We start from the raw sequence: 18,168 nt of genomic DNA on the forward strand, positions 1-18,168 counted from the left end.
CCCAGGGCCACTCCCAGCTCTGCAGCAAAACCATACTAAATGCCTGCTTCAGAGCCAACACCCCTAAATGGAAGCCTCAGTTAGTGTGATTACTCAGGCCGACCAGACCTTCTTAATTCTAAGAACTTTCTGTTAAGAACCGTTAACCTATTCTAAGCTAATAATTGGAATCTTGGAAACTTCTTCAGCACAAGATACCATAATTTCCTTAAGTATTTCCATGGCTTACTAGCAGGTACGTGAGGGGCTTCTACCAGATTAAGTAGATATCTCAGTTATCCCAGAGGATATTCATGTCCTATCACATACCCCATCACTGCCAAACCAGCTGAGGGCAGGGAAGCTGAGGGAGAAAGTGGTCCTTGGGGGCATGTGCTGTGCTTGGCTCTAGACATGCCCTGAAGCCTCTCCAAGCAGGTTCAGAGCCTGTAAATGCAGCACATTAATCTGCTCACATATACCTGACTTAAGCATCAGGTAAACCACACCAAGAGGAAGGTGAGCACGGAGAAAGAATGAAACACCTTTCATGTTTAGCTATCAAATGACATTATTAAATGTTAATGTAACAAATAATAATCATCATCTAACCATCTGCTTACCCCTTTTACAAAGATGATGCATCCCAGCTTCTCTCCTCAACTGGCTGTTGAGATTTGGAATTTCTCTTAATCGGATGACAAATGCTCTTACAATTTGTCATCTAAAGCAATTAGTAAGTCTTTTGCTATGTACAAGATGTCATCCTTAGGATATTTCGTATTGCTAATGGATTAGCCCACTACTGAAAAAAAATCTGTAGTTTTGACTGTGTTTGTATAAAAGCATATACAAAATACATAGACACAAAAAAAGTGGGAATCAATGTATGAACAAGGATATCAAGTAAGAACTTAAATTCTATAATTAAGTCTGTAACTTAAACAGAAATAATTGAGATATTTATCACACTCAGCAGGCAGAAAAGCCTCTTCCAGTCACTCATGCTACATCACTATCTTAACACTCATCACTGGAGGGTTGCTGAGCTTGACGAAGCCTTTGAACCATGTTGTTTGGTTCCCAAGCACTAGCTGGTCAGGAGGAACATTGTGAGAAACAACAGGTGTAGTAAGACTGCAGTAAATTTTACTATGAAGCTATGAAGCCTGTGAAAAAGTGGTTCGTAGAAGCACTGTAAGTATATGCTGAAGTTTTCCATTTTCTCCTACTTCTTTCACTTTTCCTTTAGGAAGTAATATAATCATTCTTTGTAATGAAATATACATTCAGATTATTAAAAAGTTGAAAATGAAGGCCGTATGAAAAACTATTCTGTCTTGTCCTGCACATAGCAACACTGTTCTGGTGTTAAATATTATTTGTCCCCCCAAGATAAAATTTCCAAGAATTTTAAATGGATTTTTTTCATAAACACACAAAAGGGAAAAAAGTTTATCATTTTAAAATATTACATTCTATTGCAGATGTAGATCCTCTGGGCCCGAGGTACAGAACTGCTTACAGTTTCTGAGCTGTAAATGAACATTTGATTTACTAGGTAGTTGCGAAGAAATTTGTAACTTGCTTGTGAAATGTTCTAATAAAGGTTATCTGGGATTTTTAATGTGTGTACTTGGTCTTAGACCATCTTTAGTATAATTTAAACACAGTGACAGAGCAAAGGGATATTTTTTCAAATGTTGCTCTGGTTGGCCCATAATGTTTAAAGACCAAGAATGCAGCCAAGTACTGCCTAATAGCTAACTCTTCCTTTCTTCTTTCATAACAACCAAATTCCTCTGATTTGGGGAAAACAGATGATAGAGATGATGATGGTATAGATTACAGACAGATAACAGAGAGATGACTGACAGATGATAGAGACAGACAGCAAGATTACCTGTGAGATCCTTAACAAAAGAGAGGAGGGGAAGCATGCTAATATTTAATAACTGCATCCTACAGGCCATATATTTTACATATTTATGCATGCATATCTCTATATATAGAATGTATGTAATATGTAGTTACACATTATGTATATTAAGTCCTGGAATATTGAATAGACATAATCTCCGCTGCATAGATGGGAAAAGGAGGCTCACAAAGTTAAAACTATCTTGCATTAGGTCTCATGCCTGGTAAGGGCGATGCGTGACGCTAACCCCACACATACGTGTACACACTCAGGACTTCTTCCACTGTAGCCTAAGACAGAAACACCCATTTGTCAGGAATAAGCTGAATGAAGTGTGTATCATCATGAGCGATACAGGAAACTGATCATGGCAATTTGATGGTGGCAGTATAGGTGAAGCGGGAGAATACCAAACCAGCAAGTCCGAGTCTGTGTGGAACACTTCCCTCCTCCCTGGGTAGGAAGTTGCTAGCTTGGGTAAATAAACAGGAAACTGATTCCTTGGCCCCAATCATAGAGATGCTAATTTTGAAAAATGCCACCAATGAACAGGAGACACACAAACCCACACTTCAAGCCAAAGCAAAACAATGCCAGATGTATCAGGACACCACCAATCACACCATTCTCCTCCATAGAAGCAATGCCCTGTTCTTTTGTAAACACAGCCTCAAACAGGCCTTCCCCTGCTCTTCTGCACAAGTCCAAGTTTCCAATGATTCTACCCAGAGTACACTCCAGAGATTCTAGCAAAACTTGATTTGGAATCTGAGAGAGGAGGGCTGGCTCTGGGGTGATGGCATTTCTAAATGAAATGTGCTAGAACCACACCCTTTTCTCTCCATAACAAAGCCCTACCTTTGCTCCTCAGCAAGGCCTGTACCGCAGCAGAGCAGACCCTGAATACCCCGCCCTGCCTGGGCAGTGTCTTCCCTCCTGGGGGTTACTGGTGCCCTGGGCGGTTGTTGCATACAAAACAGGTATCCTGCACCTGCAGAAATTCCCAACTATCCTTTCTGAGATTTATCCCTAAGAAGTGACTTGTTACATGGATTCAGCAATATTTCTTTATGCTTCCCCTTCCCAAGCACATAACGACCTACAATTTCAAGGCAAACAGAAGCTCTTTATCCTTTGCTTCCCTGTCTTCCCTTAGGACAGAATTTTCCAAACTTTAACCGTACAAGAACCTCTTCATGACTTATTAAACAATATCCCTATACCACCTTCACTAACTGTCATACTGATATGCCATCCATACTATCAGTTACAGCTACAGCTTTAAACTATGTAACTCATAATTTATAATTGGTGCTTAAGTAAATATAGCTAAAAGAAAATTGGACATTACACCATGAATAAACCAGTATTCCTTGGGATACACTAAAGTAACAATCAAAATACAGAGGGGAATGTCAGGAGGTTCCAGTCCTCATGTGCCCCCTACAGAAACACAAATTTAGAAACTACCCACACTGTAAAACACCTTTGTGGAAGCCAGGGGTACACCTGAGATGCTCACACTTCAGTGGAGCAAAAAAACCCAGAATAGAGGCACCAATGGATCCTAACAACTGGCCACCAGATCCTACTACCTGGCTTACAGTCTCCAATAAGAGCCCCACTCACAAACATTATGTTCAAAAAATAAAATACAGAATTAATATATGAACCAGCAATCCCACTTCTGGGTATATATAGCCAAAGGAATTGAAATAGGGGTCTTGAGATACCTGCTGTCATGCTCACTGCAGCATTATTCGCAATAACCAAGGGGTGGAGACAACCTAATGCCCATTGGTGGGTGAATGAATAAAAAAAATGTGTATACATACAATGAAATACTATACAGCCTTTAAAAAGAAGAAAATCCGATGGTTTCTTGGAAGAGGGGCGGAAGATGGCGGCGTGAGTAGAGCAGCGGAAATCTCCTCCCAAAACAACATATATCTATGAAAATATAACAAAGACAACCCTTCCTAGAATAAAGACCAGAGGACACAGGACAATATCCAGACCACATCCGCACCTGAGAGAACCCAGCGCCTCGTGAAGGGGGTAAGATACAAGCCCCGGCCCCGCGGGAGCTGAGCGCCCCTCCCCCCAGCTCCCTGCGGGAGAAGAGCAGGCAGAGCGGGAGGGAGACGGAGCCCAGGACTGCCGAACACCCAGCCCCAGCCATCCGGGCCAGAGTGCAGGGCGCTCGATACTAGGAAAACAGGGCAGCAAGAACAGTGAGCAGGCACTGGAGGCCGGGTGCCGGAGGACATAAGAAAAGCGCGCGACCATTTATTTTTTTCTTTTTTTTTTTTGCTGTTTTGTTTTCGCGAGCGCTTTTTGGAAGTCTTAAAGGGATAGGGACCCCAATACTAGTGAAACAGGGCAGCAAGACCGGTGAGCAGAGGCCTGAGGCTGGCACCGGAGAATAAAGGAAAACGAGCAACCAACTTTTTTCTTTTTAATTAAAAAAAATTTTTTTTTTAATTTAAAATTTTTTTTTTTTTGCGGTCGTTGTTTTCTTTTCGCGGGTGCTTTTTGGAAGTCTTAAAGGGGCAGGGCGGGACACTTAATCCAGAGGTAGGGAATCCGGGGATCCCTGGGCACCCTAACCCCTGGGCTGCAGGGAGCAGGGAGGCCCCTTACGGAGATAAATAGCCTCCCAGCCGCTCCTGCTCCAACGCGACTCCACCACTTTGGAGCAGCTGCCCGAGCCAGGCCACGCCCACAGCAACAGCGGAGATTAACTCCATAGCAGCCGGGCAGGAAGCAGAAACCCTGTCTGCGCGCAGCTGCGCAGCACAAGCCACTAGAGGCCGCTGTTCTCCCAGGAGAGGAGGGCCACAAACCAACAAGAAAGGAAGTCCTTCCAGCCGTCACTCGTCCCAGCTCTGCAGACTATTCCTATCACCATGAAAAGGCAAAGCTACAGGCAGACAAAGATCACAGAGACAACACCAGAGAAGGAGACAGACCTAACCAGTCTTCCTGAAAAAGAATTCAAAATAAGAATCATAAACATGCTGACAGAGATGCAGAGAAATACGCAAGAGAAATGGGATGAAGTCCGGAGGGAGATCACAGATGCCAGAAAGGAGATCGCAGAAATGAAACAAACTCTGGAAGGGTTTATAAGCAGAATGGATAGAATGCAAGAGGCCATTGATGGAATTGAAACCAGAGAACAGGAACGCATAGAAGCTGACATAGAGAGAGACAAAAGGATCTCCAGGAATGAAACAATATTAAGAGAACTGTGTGACCAATCCAAAAGGAACAATATCCGTATTATAGGGGTCCCAGAAGAAGAAGAGAGAGGAAAAGGGATGGAAAGTATCTTAGAAGAAATAATTGCTGAAAACTTCCCCACACTGGGGGAGGAAATAATCGAACAGACCACGGAAATACACAGAACCCCCAACAGAAAGGATCCAAGAAGGACAACACCAAGACACATAATAATTAAAATGGCAAAGATCAAGGACAAGGAAAGAGTGTTAAAGGCAGCTAGAGAGAAAAAGGTCACCTATAAAGGGAAACCCATCAGGCTAACATCACACTTCTCGACAGAAACCCTACAGGCCAGAAGAGAATGGCATGATATATTTAATACAATGAAACAGAAGGGCCTTGAACCAAGGATACTGTATCCAGCATGACAATCATTCAAATATGACGGTGGGATTAAACAATTCCCAGACAAACAAAAGCTGAGGGAATTTGCTTTCCACAAACCACCTCTACAGAACATCTTACAGGGACTGCTCTAGATGGGAGCACTCCTAGAAAGAGCACAGCACAAAACACCCAACATATGAAGAATCGAGGAGGAGGAATAAGAAGGGAGAGAAGAAAAGAATCTCCAGACAGTGTATATAACAGCTCAATAAGCGAGCTAAGTTAGGCAGTAAGATACTAAAGAGGCTAACCTTGAACCTTTGGTAACCACGAATTTAAAGCCTGCAATGGCAATAAGTACATATCTTTCAATAGTCACCCTAAATGTTAATGGGTTGAATGCACCAATCAAAAGACACAGAGTAACAGAATGGATAAAAAAGCAAGACCCATCTATATGCTGCTTACAAGAAACTCACTTAAAACCCAAAGACATGTACAGACTAAAAGTCAAGGGATGGAAAAACATATTTTAAGCAAACAACAGTGAGAAGAAAGCAGGGGTTACAGTACTAATATCAGACAAAATAGACTTCAAAACAAAGAAAGTAACAAGAGATAAAGAAGACACTACATAAAGATAAAGGGCTCAGTCCAACAAGAGGATATAACCATTCTAAATATATATGCACCCAACACAGGAGCACCAGCATATGTGAAACAAATACTAACAGAACTAAAGGGGGAAATAGACTGCAATGCATTAATTCTAGGAAACTTCAACACACCACTCACCCCAAAGGATAGATCCACCGGGCAGAAAATAAGTAAGGACATGGAAGCACTGAACAACACAGTAGAGCAGATGGACCTAATAGACATCTATAGAACTCTACATCCAAAAGCAACAGGATATACATTCTTCTCAAGTGCACATGGAACATTCTCCAGAATAGACCACATACTAGGCCACAAAAAGAGCCTCAGAAAATTCCAAAAGATTGAAATCCTACCAACCAACTTTTCAGACCACAAAGGCATAAAAGTAGAAATAAACTGTACAAAGAAAGCAAAGAGGCTCACAAACACATGGAGGCTTAACAACACGCTCCTAAATAATCAATGGATCAATGACCAAATCAAAATGGAGATCCAGCAATATATGGAAACAAATGACAACAACAACACTAAGCCCCAACTTCTGTGGGACACAGCAAAAGCAGTCTTAAGAGGAAAGTATATAGCAATCCAAGCATATTTAAAAAAGGAAGAGCAATCCCAAATGAATGGTCTAATGTCACAATTATCGAAATTGGAAAAAGAAGAACAGATGAGGCCTAAGGTCAGCAGAAGGAGGGACATAATAAAGATCAGAGAAGAAATAAATAAAATTGAGAAGAATAAAACAATAGCAAAAATCAATGAAACCAAGAGCTGGTTCTTCGAGAAAATAAACAAAATAGAGAAGCCTCTAGCCAGACTTATTAAGAGGAAAAGAGAGTCAACAAAAATCAACAGTATCAGAAACGAGAAAGGAAAAATCACGACGGACCCCACAGAAATACAAAGAATTATTACAGAATACTATGAAAACCTATATGCTAACAAGCTGGGAAACCTAGGAGAAATGGACAACTTCCTAGAAAAATACAACCTTCCAAGATTGACCCAGAAAGAAACAGAAAATCTAAACAGACCAATTACCAGGAACTAAATTGAAGCGGTAATCAAAAAACTACCAAAGAACAAAACCCCCGGGCCAGATGGAATTACCTCGGAATTTTATCAGACATACAGGGAAGACATAATACCCATTCTCCTTACAGTTTTCCAAAAAATAGAGGAGGAGGGGATACTCCCAAACTCATTCTATGAAGCTAACATCACCCTAATACCAAAACCAGGCAAAGACCCCGCCAAAAAAGAAAACTACAGACCAATATCCCTGATGAACGTAGATGCAAAAATACTCAACAAAATATTAGCAAACCGAATTCAAAAATACATCAAAAGGATCATACACCATGACCAAGTGGGATTCATCCCAGGGATGCAAGGATGGTACAACATTCGAAAGTCCATCAACATCATCCACCACATCAACAAAAAGAAGGACAAAAACCACATGATCATCTCCATAGATGCTGAAAAAGCATTTGACAAAGGTCAACATCCATTCATGATAAAAACTCTCAACAAAATGGGAATAGAGGGCAAGTACCTCAACATAATAAAGGCCTTCTATGATAAACCCACAGCCAACATTATATTGAACAGTGAGAAGCTGAAAGCATTTCCTCTGAGATCGGGAACTAGACAGGGATGCCCACTCTCTCCACTGTTATTTAACATAGTACTGGAGGTCCTAGCCACGGCAATCAGACAAAACAAAGAAATACAAGGAATCCAGATTGGTAAAGAAGTTGTTAAACTGTCACTATTTGCAGATGACATGATACTGTACATAAAAAACCCTAAAGACTCCACCCAAAACTACTAGAACTGATATCGGAATACACCAAAGTTGCAGGATACAAAATCAACACACAGAAATCTGTGGCTTTCCTATACACTAACAATGAACCAACAGAAAGAGAAATCAGGAAAACAACTCCATTCACAATTGCATCAAAAAAAATAAAATACCTAGGAATAAACCTAACCAAAGAAGTGAAAGACTTATACTCTGAAAACTACAAGTCCCTCTTAAGAGAAATTAAAGGGGACACTAACAGATGGAAACTCATCCCATGCTCGTGGCCAGGAAGAATTAATATCGTCAAAATGGCCATCCTGCCCAAAGCAATATGCAGATTTGATGCAATCCCTATGAAACTACCAGCAACATTCTTCAATGAATTGGAACAAATAATTCAAAAATTCATATGGAAACACCAAAGACCCCGAATAGCCAAAGCAATCCTGAGAAAGAAGAATAAAGTAGGGGGGATCTCACTCCCCAACTTCAAGCTCTACTATAAAGCCATAGTAATCAAGACAATTTGGTACTGGCACAAGAGCAGAGCCACAGACCAATGGAACAGACTAGAGAATCCAGACATTAACCCAGACATATATGGTCAATTAATATTTGATAAAGGAGCCATGGACATACACTGGCGAAATGACAGTCTCTTCAACAGGTGGTGCTGGCAAAACTGGACAGCTACATGTAGGAGAATGAAACTGGACCATTGTCTAACCCCATATACAAAAGTAAACTCAAAATGGATCAAAGACCTGAATGTAAGTCATGAAACCATTAAACTCTTGGAAGAAAACATAGGCAAAAACCTCTTAGACATAAACATGAGTGACCTCTTCTTGAACATATCTCCCCGGGCAAGGAAAACAACAGCAAAAATGAGTAAGTGGGACTATATTAAGCTGAAAAGCTTCTGTACAGCAAAAGACACCATCAATAGAACAAAAAGGAACCCTACAGTATGGGAGAATATATTTGAAAATGACACATCCGGTAAAGGCTTGATGTCCAGAATATATAAAGAGCTCACACACCTCAACAAACAAAAAACAAATAACCCAATTAAAAAATGGGCAGAGGAACTGAACAGACAGTTCTCCAAAAAAGAAATACAGATGGCCAACAGACACATGAAAAGATGCTCCACATCGCTAATTATCAGAGAAATGCAAATTAAAACTACAATGAGGTATCACCTCACACCAGTAAGGATGGCTGCCATCCAAAAGACAAACAACAACAAATGTTGGCGAGGCTGTGGAGAAAGGGGAACCCTCCTACACTGCTGGTGGGAATGTAAGTTAGTTCAACCATTGTGGAAAGCAGTATGGAGGTACATCAAAATGCTCAAAACAGACTTACCATTTGACCCAGGAATTGCACTCCTAGGAATTTACCCTAAGAATGCAACAATCAAGTATGAGAAAGATCAGTGCACCCCTATGTTTATCGCAGCACTATTTACAATAGCCAAGAATTGGAAGCAACCTAAATGTCCATCGATAGATGAATGGATAAAGAAGATGTGGTACATATACACAATGGAATACTACTCAGCCATAAGAAAAGGGCAAATCCAATCATTTGCAGCAACATGGATGGAGCTGGAGGGTATTATGCTCAGTGAAACAAGCCAAGCGGAGAAAGAGAAATACCAAATGATTTCACTTATCTGTGGAATATAAGAACAAAGGAAAAACTGATGGAACAAAACAGCAGCAGAATCACAGAACTCAAGAATGGACTAACAGGTACCAAAGGGAAAGGGACTGGGGAGGATGGGTGGGTAGGGAGGGATAAGGGGGGGGAGAAGTAGGGGGTATTAAGATTAACATGCATGGGGGGGTAGGAGAAAAGGGAGGGCTGTACAACACAGAGAAGGCAAGTAGTGATTCTACAACATTTTGCTATGCTGATGGACAGTGACTGTAAAGGGGTTTATAGGGGAGACCTGGTATAGGGGAGAGCCTAGTAAACATAATATTCATCATGTAAGTGTAGATTAGTGATACCAAAAACAAAACAAAACAAAACAAAAAAAAAGGGCAGTTCCTGTGTGGTAACCTCCAATGAGTTCTACACAAGGGTATAAAGGGCATATAAAAGTGTAGGCAAAGGGTCTGTTTGCGTTTATACAGAAGATCAAAGCCTAATTGGGCTACCCTAGAAAATGAACTAAGATACGATATGAAAAAGAACTTCCATCATCAGCACTCTCTGGAAGACTCATGCCAGAAGATGATCATCAAAAAACCACAACAAAGATCCACGCACTGCTACAGCTGTAGATGCACTCATCCCACCAGTTCCTGGACTTGCCATGGGAATGCGGAAGGAGATATCTAAGCTGGCCTGTGCATACAGTAAAACAACAAATTTGACTGGATCTATACTGTTGGAACTCAACCAAGAATTTGGAGAAGTGCAAATTGTAGCGCTCCAAAGTCTTACAACTACAGACTATTTACTGTTAAAAGAACATAAGGGATGTGAACATTCCCCAGGAATGGGTTGTTTTAATTTGTCTGATTTCTCTCAGACTGTTCAAGTTCAGTTGGACAATATCCACCATATCATAGATAAGTTTTCACAAATGCCTAAGGTGCCTAACTGGTTTTCTTGGTTTCACTGGAGATGGCTGGTAATTACAGATATGCTTTGGTTATGTAACTATACTCCGATTATGTTAATGTGTTTGTGCAATTTAAGTAGTAGCTTAAAACCTATACATGCTGAAGTTACTCTACAAGAAGATATGTCAAAGAAATAATCTTCCCATGTTTTCTTCCGCCTGCTACTTCTATAGCTTTTCTTCTTCCTTCCTAATTACAACCCTTAAATAGAATTCGTGCCTCATATCAAATTTACCGAGTATCATAATTCTTCCAAGTGGTAAAGATACCTCAAGACAAATGCTGGGCATAGAAGCTACAGGGCATAAATATGCAAAGAAGTAAAAAGCTAACCATTTCAAACAATAAGGCTTCCCTCTCACTTACCAACTTTACATTTCCCTGTATGGCCCCAGAAGATGACTGGTTAGCCAGAGACGGGTAAGATTCCTCAAGGGAGGAACAACCTAAGACAGGCACAGTCGCAGGGGGGCCATCAGGTGAGAAATTGGGGATCAACAGAGGTGAGGCTTAGAACCTCACCCCCCCTGTTCTGAGAGAAATCTTCTGCATACGTGGATGTTTTATTGCCCTTGTCTAGCTTGGATTAACACATAGTCTACAGGCACACACCTGATCATCTACATGTGCTCTCTTACAACACTAAACTATGTTTTCTACCTTTATCTTGTATCTACCTACCACTTCAGCATTTTATTAAAAATAATAACAATAAAGAGAGAAATGTGGTGTTCACATATAAATCAAGTATAAAAATCAAATGAGTATTCATATTTGAACTGTTTGTAGTTCATAATGCATGAGCAAAACCGAAAGTTTCTGTGATGACTGCCCTTGTACTGTTCACTATGTAACTTATTCACTATGTAAGAATTTGTTCTCCATGTAAGAACTTGTTTGTTATGCCTCAGAAGATTGGAGACTGACGTAAATTAGGCTTGGGGTGGATTAATGATTGTGCATTGAGCATTGACTCCCCTATACAGAATTTTATTGTCGTTAACAACCATTTGATCAATAAATATGAGAGATGCCCTCACAAAAAAAAAAAAAGTACACACTTCCAATTGTAAAATAAATAAGTAACCGGGATGTAATGTATAGCATAAAGAATATAGTCAAGATATTGTAACAGCTTGGTAGGGTGATAGCTGGAACCTAGAATTATGTATATAAATGTTTTATCACTGTGTTGTACACTTGAAACTAATGTAATGTAATACTGTGCGTCAACTACCCTTCAATAAAAAATAATTATCTAAAAAAAAAAAAAAAAGAAGAAGAAAATCCTGCCTTTGTGACAACATGGATAGACCTGGAGGACGTGAAACAAGCCACACACAGAACAAACAATATATGATCTCATATTTATGCAGAGTCTAAATAAAATAGTCAAATGCATAGAAACGGAGAGAAGAATGGTGGTTTCCAGGGGCTGGAAGGAAGGGAAAATGGGGAGATGTTGGTCGAAAAGTACACAGCTCTGGAGATAGGGCCCACCGCTGACAATACTATGTCTCCTCCACTGCCGCCAACAGAGTGGACCTCGCTTTTTTTTATTCTTACCACACATATAAAATAATAACAAAGGAGCAGAAGGAAACTCTGAGCGGTGACGGGCATGCCTGTGGTCCCAAGGATGGAAGAAGCTTCGAAGAAGCCAAGGCCGCCGGCTCGCCCTCCCGCGCGCCCCACGTGGCCTTGGGGTCCGGGTCGTCCGCCGGGCTAGGGGCGGGGCGATGATGGGGCGTGGCTAGGGCGGGGACTGCTGGGTGGGAGGGGCAAGGCGGGGCTCGAGCGGAGGGACGGGGCCTCCCCTCGGAGCGGAAGCGCGCGACGTTGGGCTTTTCCGGCGTATGACGCGAACTACCGCTCCCACAACGCCTCGCGGTCCCGCGGCTGGCCTCAGTCATCGCGAGAAGAAACCGCAGGGGGCGTCTGCGCGGACAGGCGGAAGTGTAGGTGACGGTTGAGACATCGCCGCCAAGCTGGGAACCGGGGAGATGGCCGAGACTGACCCCAAGACAGTGCAGGATCTCACCTCGGTGGTAAGGGACGGCTGTACCGCCGAGGCAGCGGCGTGCGGCCGGCGCCCTTTCCGCGGCCGCGCGGGGCCCAGCTCTGAAAACCGTGTTTCTAGAAGCTTCGCCGGCCGTGCCCCGTGACCCCCGGGCCGCCGCGCCTGCCGACGCCCCGGGACCGCCAACCCGCAGCCCCGGTCACCGGTCCCGGAGCCGCCCCTGGAGCTCCCCCAGCTGCTCCCTCACACCCCGGTGCCTCCGAGCCACCGAAAACTACCCGAAGGCCCAACGAATTTTGAATCACATTGGGCCCAAACGGGAAGGGGCGCCCCTGCCCGTCAGTCTTACTTGACAGATGGGAAAACTGGAACTCGGGAGGGGCGATTACGTCCCGAAGGCCACGGAGCTGCCGACAGGCCGCACTGGTCCAGAACCCGGGATCCTGGTCTCCCCCTGGAGCTGGGCCCCTGTCCTTATCCCATAAAGATGTTTCAGGTTAAGCGCGGGATGCTTTGTTGTTTCGTAGGTGCAGACACTCCTGCAACAGATGCAAGATAAATTTCAGACCATGTCCGACCAGATCATTGGAAGAAATATCCTTTGTATTTGTAGTCAGCCTCTTTGGGCCTCTGGATCCTGTTTCCCGGGTAGTGGTGTCCATAAATGGGTGATTTGCAGGCCAGCTTCAGCCGTTGTTTACCACATCTGCTACTGAGCTTGGCTCTTCTCCCTAGAGAAGTAGGATGCCAAGAGCTGGGGATACAGCCGGGCTGGACCTCTGGTCACAAGGAATTTAGAGTCTGGTATGATTTAACGTTGATTATGAGCTATGCATTTTATGTGTATCTCTCCTTTGGGCTTCTCTATAACCCAAGGGAGAGAGAGCAGTTACAGGGTTACCTTTATTTAGCGGATGAAGAAACAGAAGCTTAGAAAAGTCAAAGAACCTGCCCGGGTCTCATCATATAAAAGGGTAGGGCTGACATTAGATCCTCGCCCCGGATTCCTGGACTCTTAACCACCAGAGTATTACAGTAACCCAAGGAAACTGGGAAACCAGTTTCATTAAGCCAGCTGTGTTTAAGGCCATAGTCTACAGGGCCCTGGAAGAGGACGATAAGAAATGGGAGATGTTGGTGCGTGCAGTCTTTAACTTCACCACTTGATGACATGAGTAGTCGCATTGATGACCTGGAGAAAAACATTGCGGACCTCATGACACAGGCTGGGGTGGAAGAGCTGGAAGGCGAAAACAAGTTGCCTGCCACACAGAAGAGTTGAAGGTGAGGGGCCGATTGGCACAGAATATGTCAGTGTGACTTTGATGTAGTCACACTTCCTTAGATCCGTTCCCAGCTGTGATCCCAACCAGCGTCCCTGTGATTGTCCCCACTGTGGACTCCAGGCTGTGGAATTTTCATGTCAACTTAATTCTTTATGTAGATTTGTTTTTCCCATCTTTATTAATTGCCTATATCCCTGTAAGTTAAGATTTAAATTTCTACCATATAGTTTCAGATAGCAGAGGAAAGACTGATGGTCAAAAATACCCAGATAGCCAGCTAGCTAGATGCTGCTGCCCTGTGCTCACGAGGTGGGTTTCTTCATTACAGGCCTTTTCATGAGTCTGGTGGTTACCCCACTGCAACCCAGAAATTTTTAAACTCCCTTTTCTCGATTCCCACTTTTAGCATTATTATAATTCCCTGTAAAATAAAGAACTGAGAGTTTTTACTGCAGTACCAAGCAGAATATACAGTAAAAAACATCAAATTCCTTATTTAGTTTCTGGGCATATCTGACTGGACCAAATTAAAAAATAACTATGAAATACAGGTTGCTTTGAAGTCCAAGAAAATAGAGGTTTGGGAGGTAAAAGACTCTTAAATTTGCTGTTATCTTAAGTGAGTGATGGTGGGAAGAAATCACGTAACTGTTGGCATGGGTTGTTATCTTTATTCCTGTATAGAGAGAATTTGGCAAATGCCCTGCCAGTCATAGAAGCTCCCCTGCGTCTATCGCATGACAGTCACAACTCCCAGCCAGTGAATGAGAATTGCAGGGTTGAAGACTTTAAAGTGATAAGAATGGTACCGAGAAAGGAGTGGGAGTAGGAAACAGAAGTTTTTGAATAAAGATTGACAGTTAAATCTGTTGTATTTTTGTCTAGGGTATTTTGCAAAGAAAATTAAGTTTAGTTCAGTAGAGGTTTCTGAAAGGACTTTTAGTTGATAATTAATAGCATGTATCATTTTTACTTGTCCTGTATAATGAATAAGGTGCTAATAGTTTCCCCTTTTTCCGCAGGTTGCTAATTTACACCGAAATCTGGAGCACTGTTTTAGAAGCCAAGAGAACACCAAATGGCTTTTTGCAGCTAACTTCTATGTGTAGAAAGGTTTTATATGTGTGTCCTTCTTACCACGTTCTATATAGTTAGTTTACAGAGTGATTTCCCCCCAGTTTCTTGAACATGGTAACTTCACATCCCAGCCCTTGGTCAGTTGTGCTGTTGAATATTAAACACTAAAACTTTGCCAGTTTCCTGCACAAGATTGTCAAATTTTTTAGTGTATTTTTGTGAAGTCAGTTTGTTTCTATCATACCTTTTGTAGTAGTTGCTGTTTGATAAAAGTTGCTGTGTAATTTTTTTTTATCAGACATGTAGTGGAGCCTTCTGTTGTAATTAGACCATGTGGAGTAAGACATTATAGTGTAGGGTTCTGTACTTCTCCGCACTAACTGACTGCCGTGCCAGTACCACACAGTGTGTGGGTGTACTTTTCAAATGGTTAGGATCATTTAAAAATTGTTTATTCAGAAATACCTGGCAGTACTGTTGACAGAACTCAGAATTGAACCGTGTTTTATGCCTAAGTTCCTGATAGCAGATGCTTGAGTAATGAGTAACCACCTTAACGAGTTAGAATTTCAAAGAGGGAAGTGGACAGACTGCGTGATGCACTGAGGCGTTGGTAGTGTTCTGCACGAGATGGACAGGCCTGCTTCAGCAGGACCCTTCCTTGTTCATCTACAGTATTTACCATAGGAAAAACGTGGCAGGATTTCAAAACTCAAGGGCTCCATCTTTTCTCTGAGCTACTGATTAGGAAGAGGAACCTAAAAGGAAAGCAGACCACACCGAATCTGTGCAAGCTGCTTGGCTAGAAAATGAGAAGTGACTTTTGGTAGGCTCAAGTTTTAAAGAAATGCAGTTTCTTTAAACTATTGCTTACCTAAATTCTTGCAGGGTAATGGTTTTTTGTCAGTTACAAAAGACAGATAACTCTTGCCACTCAGAATGGCAGTGCCAGGGTGCTGAGCCAAGAGTCCAGGTCTGACTGTGAAGCAGGTCTGTGTGATTGTCGCAGCCGGGTGGCCTTGTGTAAGGAAAATCGAAAGGTCGAAGAAGTTGAGGAATGGCTTAGTGCTTCATGGAGGGAAACCCTTAATGAAAACAGTATGATTGTTTGATTTCCCATGTCACTAATCTTCATTGTTTGTATCACAGCATATAATTACAGGAAGTAATTTATCCTATTTATGAATTAGAGGGAGACCCACAAAGGAGTCAGTTTTTTCTGCGTTAAAGTGAATTCACCACCATTATTTCCCAGCCACAGGCACTCCTTTGATGGGCCAGTGGATCGTGCAGCCAGGTTTAGCCCTGAAAGCGCAGAGCCCACCAGACTGAGAACCCTCTGTGTGGGATGTCGTACAGCCCCGTGAATGGCAAGTGGAAATGATAGGCCAAGTTGCTGTCAGAGGATAGGGACTTAGGTAGAAGTCGGCTTCCTTAAGTAATAGGTTTCTGAGGCATGGCCCCCAGACCAAAAGTAGCTGCTGTGAATAAAGGTGCCTGAAATCCTGCTGTTTGACGTTTCCTTTGTGTCAAAGTGATTACAGCGCGCATACCATTGTAGATTATCAGAGAAGACCTCTGGATGAAGTATGCGTAGCCGGAGGCAAGTGGGAAGGGAGGTGAGGGTGGAGACGGTGCTGGGGGTCCTCAGTCAGTGAGGTGCCTGAGATCCTCAGGGTGTGAGCTTGCTGAGCAGAGGAGAGCTGAACCGTACATATTCAAGAGCTTTCCAAGTCTGTTCCAGGACACTGGTCCCTGGAGAAGCTCCAGGGAAGAAAGGCTCATGGTACTTGGATTGAGAAAACCTGCCTGCTCCTAGATTCACTGCCTGAAAACTCACAGCACAATTAGTCTAGTGAAGGCTCTGAAGTCCCAGCGCAGAGCAATGCAGTAACTTTCGTCGCCTGCCAGTTGCCAAGTTATTTGACTAAAGATCTTTTTCTTTATATTTAGAACCTAATGAACATTTTACTGAACAAGGAGAGTTAAAGTGATCCAATAAATAGCTTTGGGTTCCACTGATAAATGCCTGCATTGCCAAGGCCTCCCTTGTCCCATTGTCCAGGCCTCCGGGCAAAGCTTTATTTATTTAGCCTTGTTTAAAATAGCTTTGTGACCCCAGTGAGGCCTTCACATTTGGGGCAAAGGATGGTTTTCCTCAGTTCCTAAGACTACCTGGGTGAAGTGAGAATTTCGGGTGTCTGCTAGTTACAGTCACCCCACAGGGGTGTGCACATAACCCCATGGGCACAGCCACACCCTCTAGCCAGTCCCAGCCTGACTGCCACAGCCTGGGGTCATTCAAGAGCAGCTGCTTCCCCTCCAGCCAGCTCCCCCCAAGGTAACGGTACCCTCCGCTCCGGGAAACCCACACCCACAAGGCCACGAGCATTGCCCCTTTCAGAGACAGTCATGTGCGGGAAAATCTACTCCACCTCTGTGGGGAAAGGGGAAGTTCTGTGGCCGGACCCTCACCGGACCCTGGGCCACCTGATGACATGACTGGCCTCCTGCTACGCTACTGCCTCACGCCCCTTGGCAATGAGCTGTTACTGAGTCACTGTATAACTGCCCAGTGCTCTGAGCAAGTCAGAGACTGAGGACGACGACGGACCCACAGACTGCTGGATGCAGACGTCACTCGAGTGCTCCACCTGTTGCCAGGAGAATGAAGCCGGGTACAAACCCTTTCACCCCAAGAACTTCCCGTTGTCATTTCTCAGTCTCACCAAATCCTTAATGAACTTCTCCGGGGCTGAAACCCTCAGGCAAGACACTCCAACTATTTTTCCTCTCCATTTACAGGCCAGTGAGGATCGTCCTCAAGGCTAATAAATACAAGTGGGCGGGGCTTACACCAAGAGGAGCAGCCTTACACTTGATTAAATGCCCTCGTCTCCCAGGCCAGACGCCCCACCAGCTTCCTCACTTGGCCTCTTGCTTATTCCTGCTTTCCTTCACGACATGGGGTAATCATATTTTCTTACCAATTTTAGTTTTCTGTTTGATGTCTAGGAAAGTACTACCGTGTCTGACCTGATGAGAACAAGCATACAGTATTTCAGGAAATTAAGGCTGAGAACTTGCCCCTGAGTCGCCGGAGCCCTGAGTGCGCTCAGAGCATTGTACTGTGGGGACACGGCGTCCTCCCA

The 18,168-nt window shown here is 43.3% G+C and overlaps 1 protein-coding gene across 1 annotated transcript; it reads left to right on the forward strand.

Moving 5' to 3' along the window:
- Window positions 1–12,524: 12,524 nt before the first annotated feature.
- Window positions 12,525–16,523, forward strand: HSBP1 (heat shock factor binding protein 1). The gene is made up of 4 exons (XM_036909368.2): window positions 12,525–12,681; window positions 13,181–13,247; window positions 13,817–13,937; window positions 14,962–16,523. The coding sequence occupies exons 1-3, from the start codon at window positions 12,637–12,639 to the stop codon at window positions 13,933–13,935; spliced, it is 231 nt and encodes a 76-aa protein (XP_036765263.1). The 5' UTR covers window positions 12,525–12,636; the 3' UTR covers window positions 13,936–13,937; window positions 14,962–16,523.
- Window positions 16,524–18,168: the final 1,645 nt, after the last annotated feature.

The sequence above is a fragment of the Manis pentadactyla genome, chromosome 15, assembly GCF_030020395.1.
Source record: "Manis pentadactyla isolate mManPen7 chromosome 15, mManPen7.hap1, whole genome shotgun sequence".
NCBI classification, from domain to species: domain Eukaryota; kingdom Metazoa; phylum Chordata; class Mammalia; order Pholidota; family Manidae; genus Manis; species Manis pentadactyla.

Coding starts and splice junctions, on each gene's coding strand:
- HSBP1 (XM_036909368.2), top strand. CDS start 12,637: ATGGCCGAGACTGACCCCAAGACAGTGCAGGATCTCACCTCGGTG. Junction 12,682..13,180: donor TGCAGGATCTCACCTCGGTG/GTAAGGGACGGC, acceptor GTTGTTTCGTAG/GTGCAGACACTCCTGCAACA. Junction 13,248..13,816: donor CGACCAGATCATTGGAAGAA/ATATCCTTTGTA, acceptor TAACTTCACCAC/TTGATGACATGAGTAGTCGC.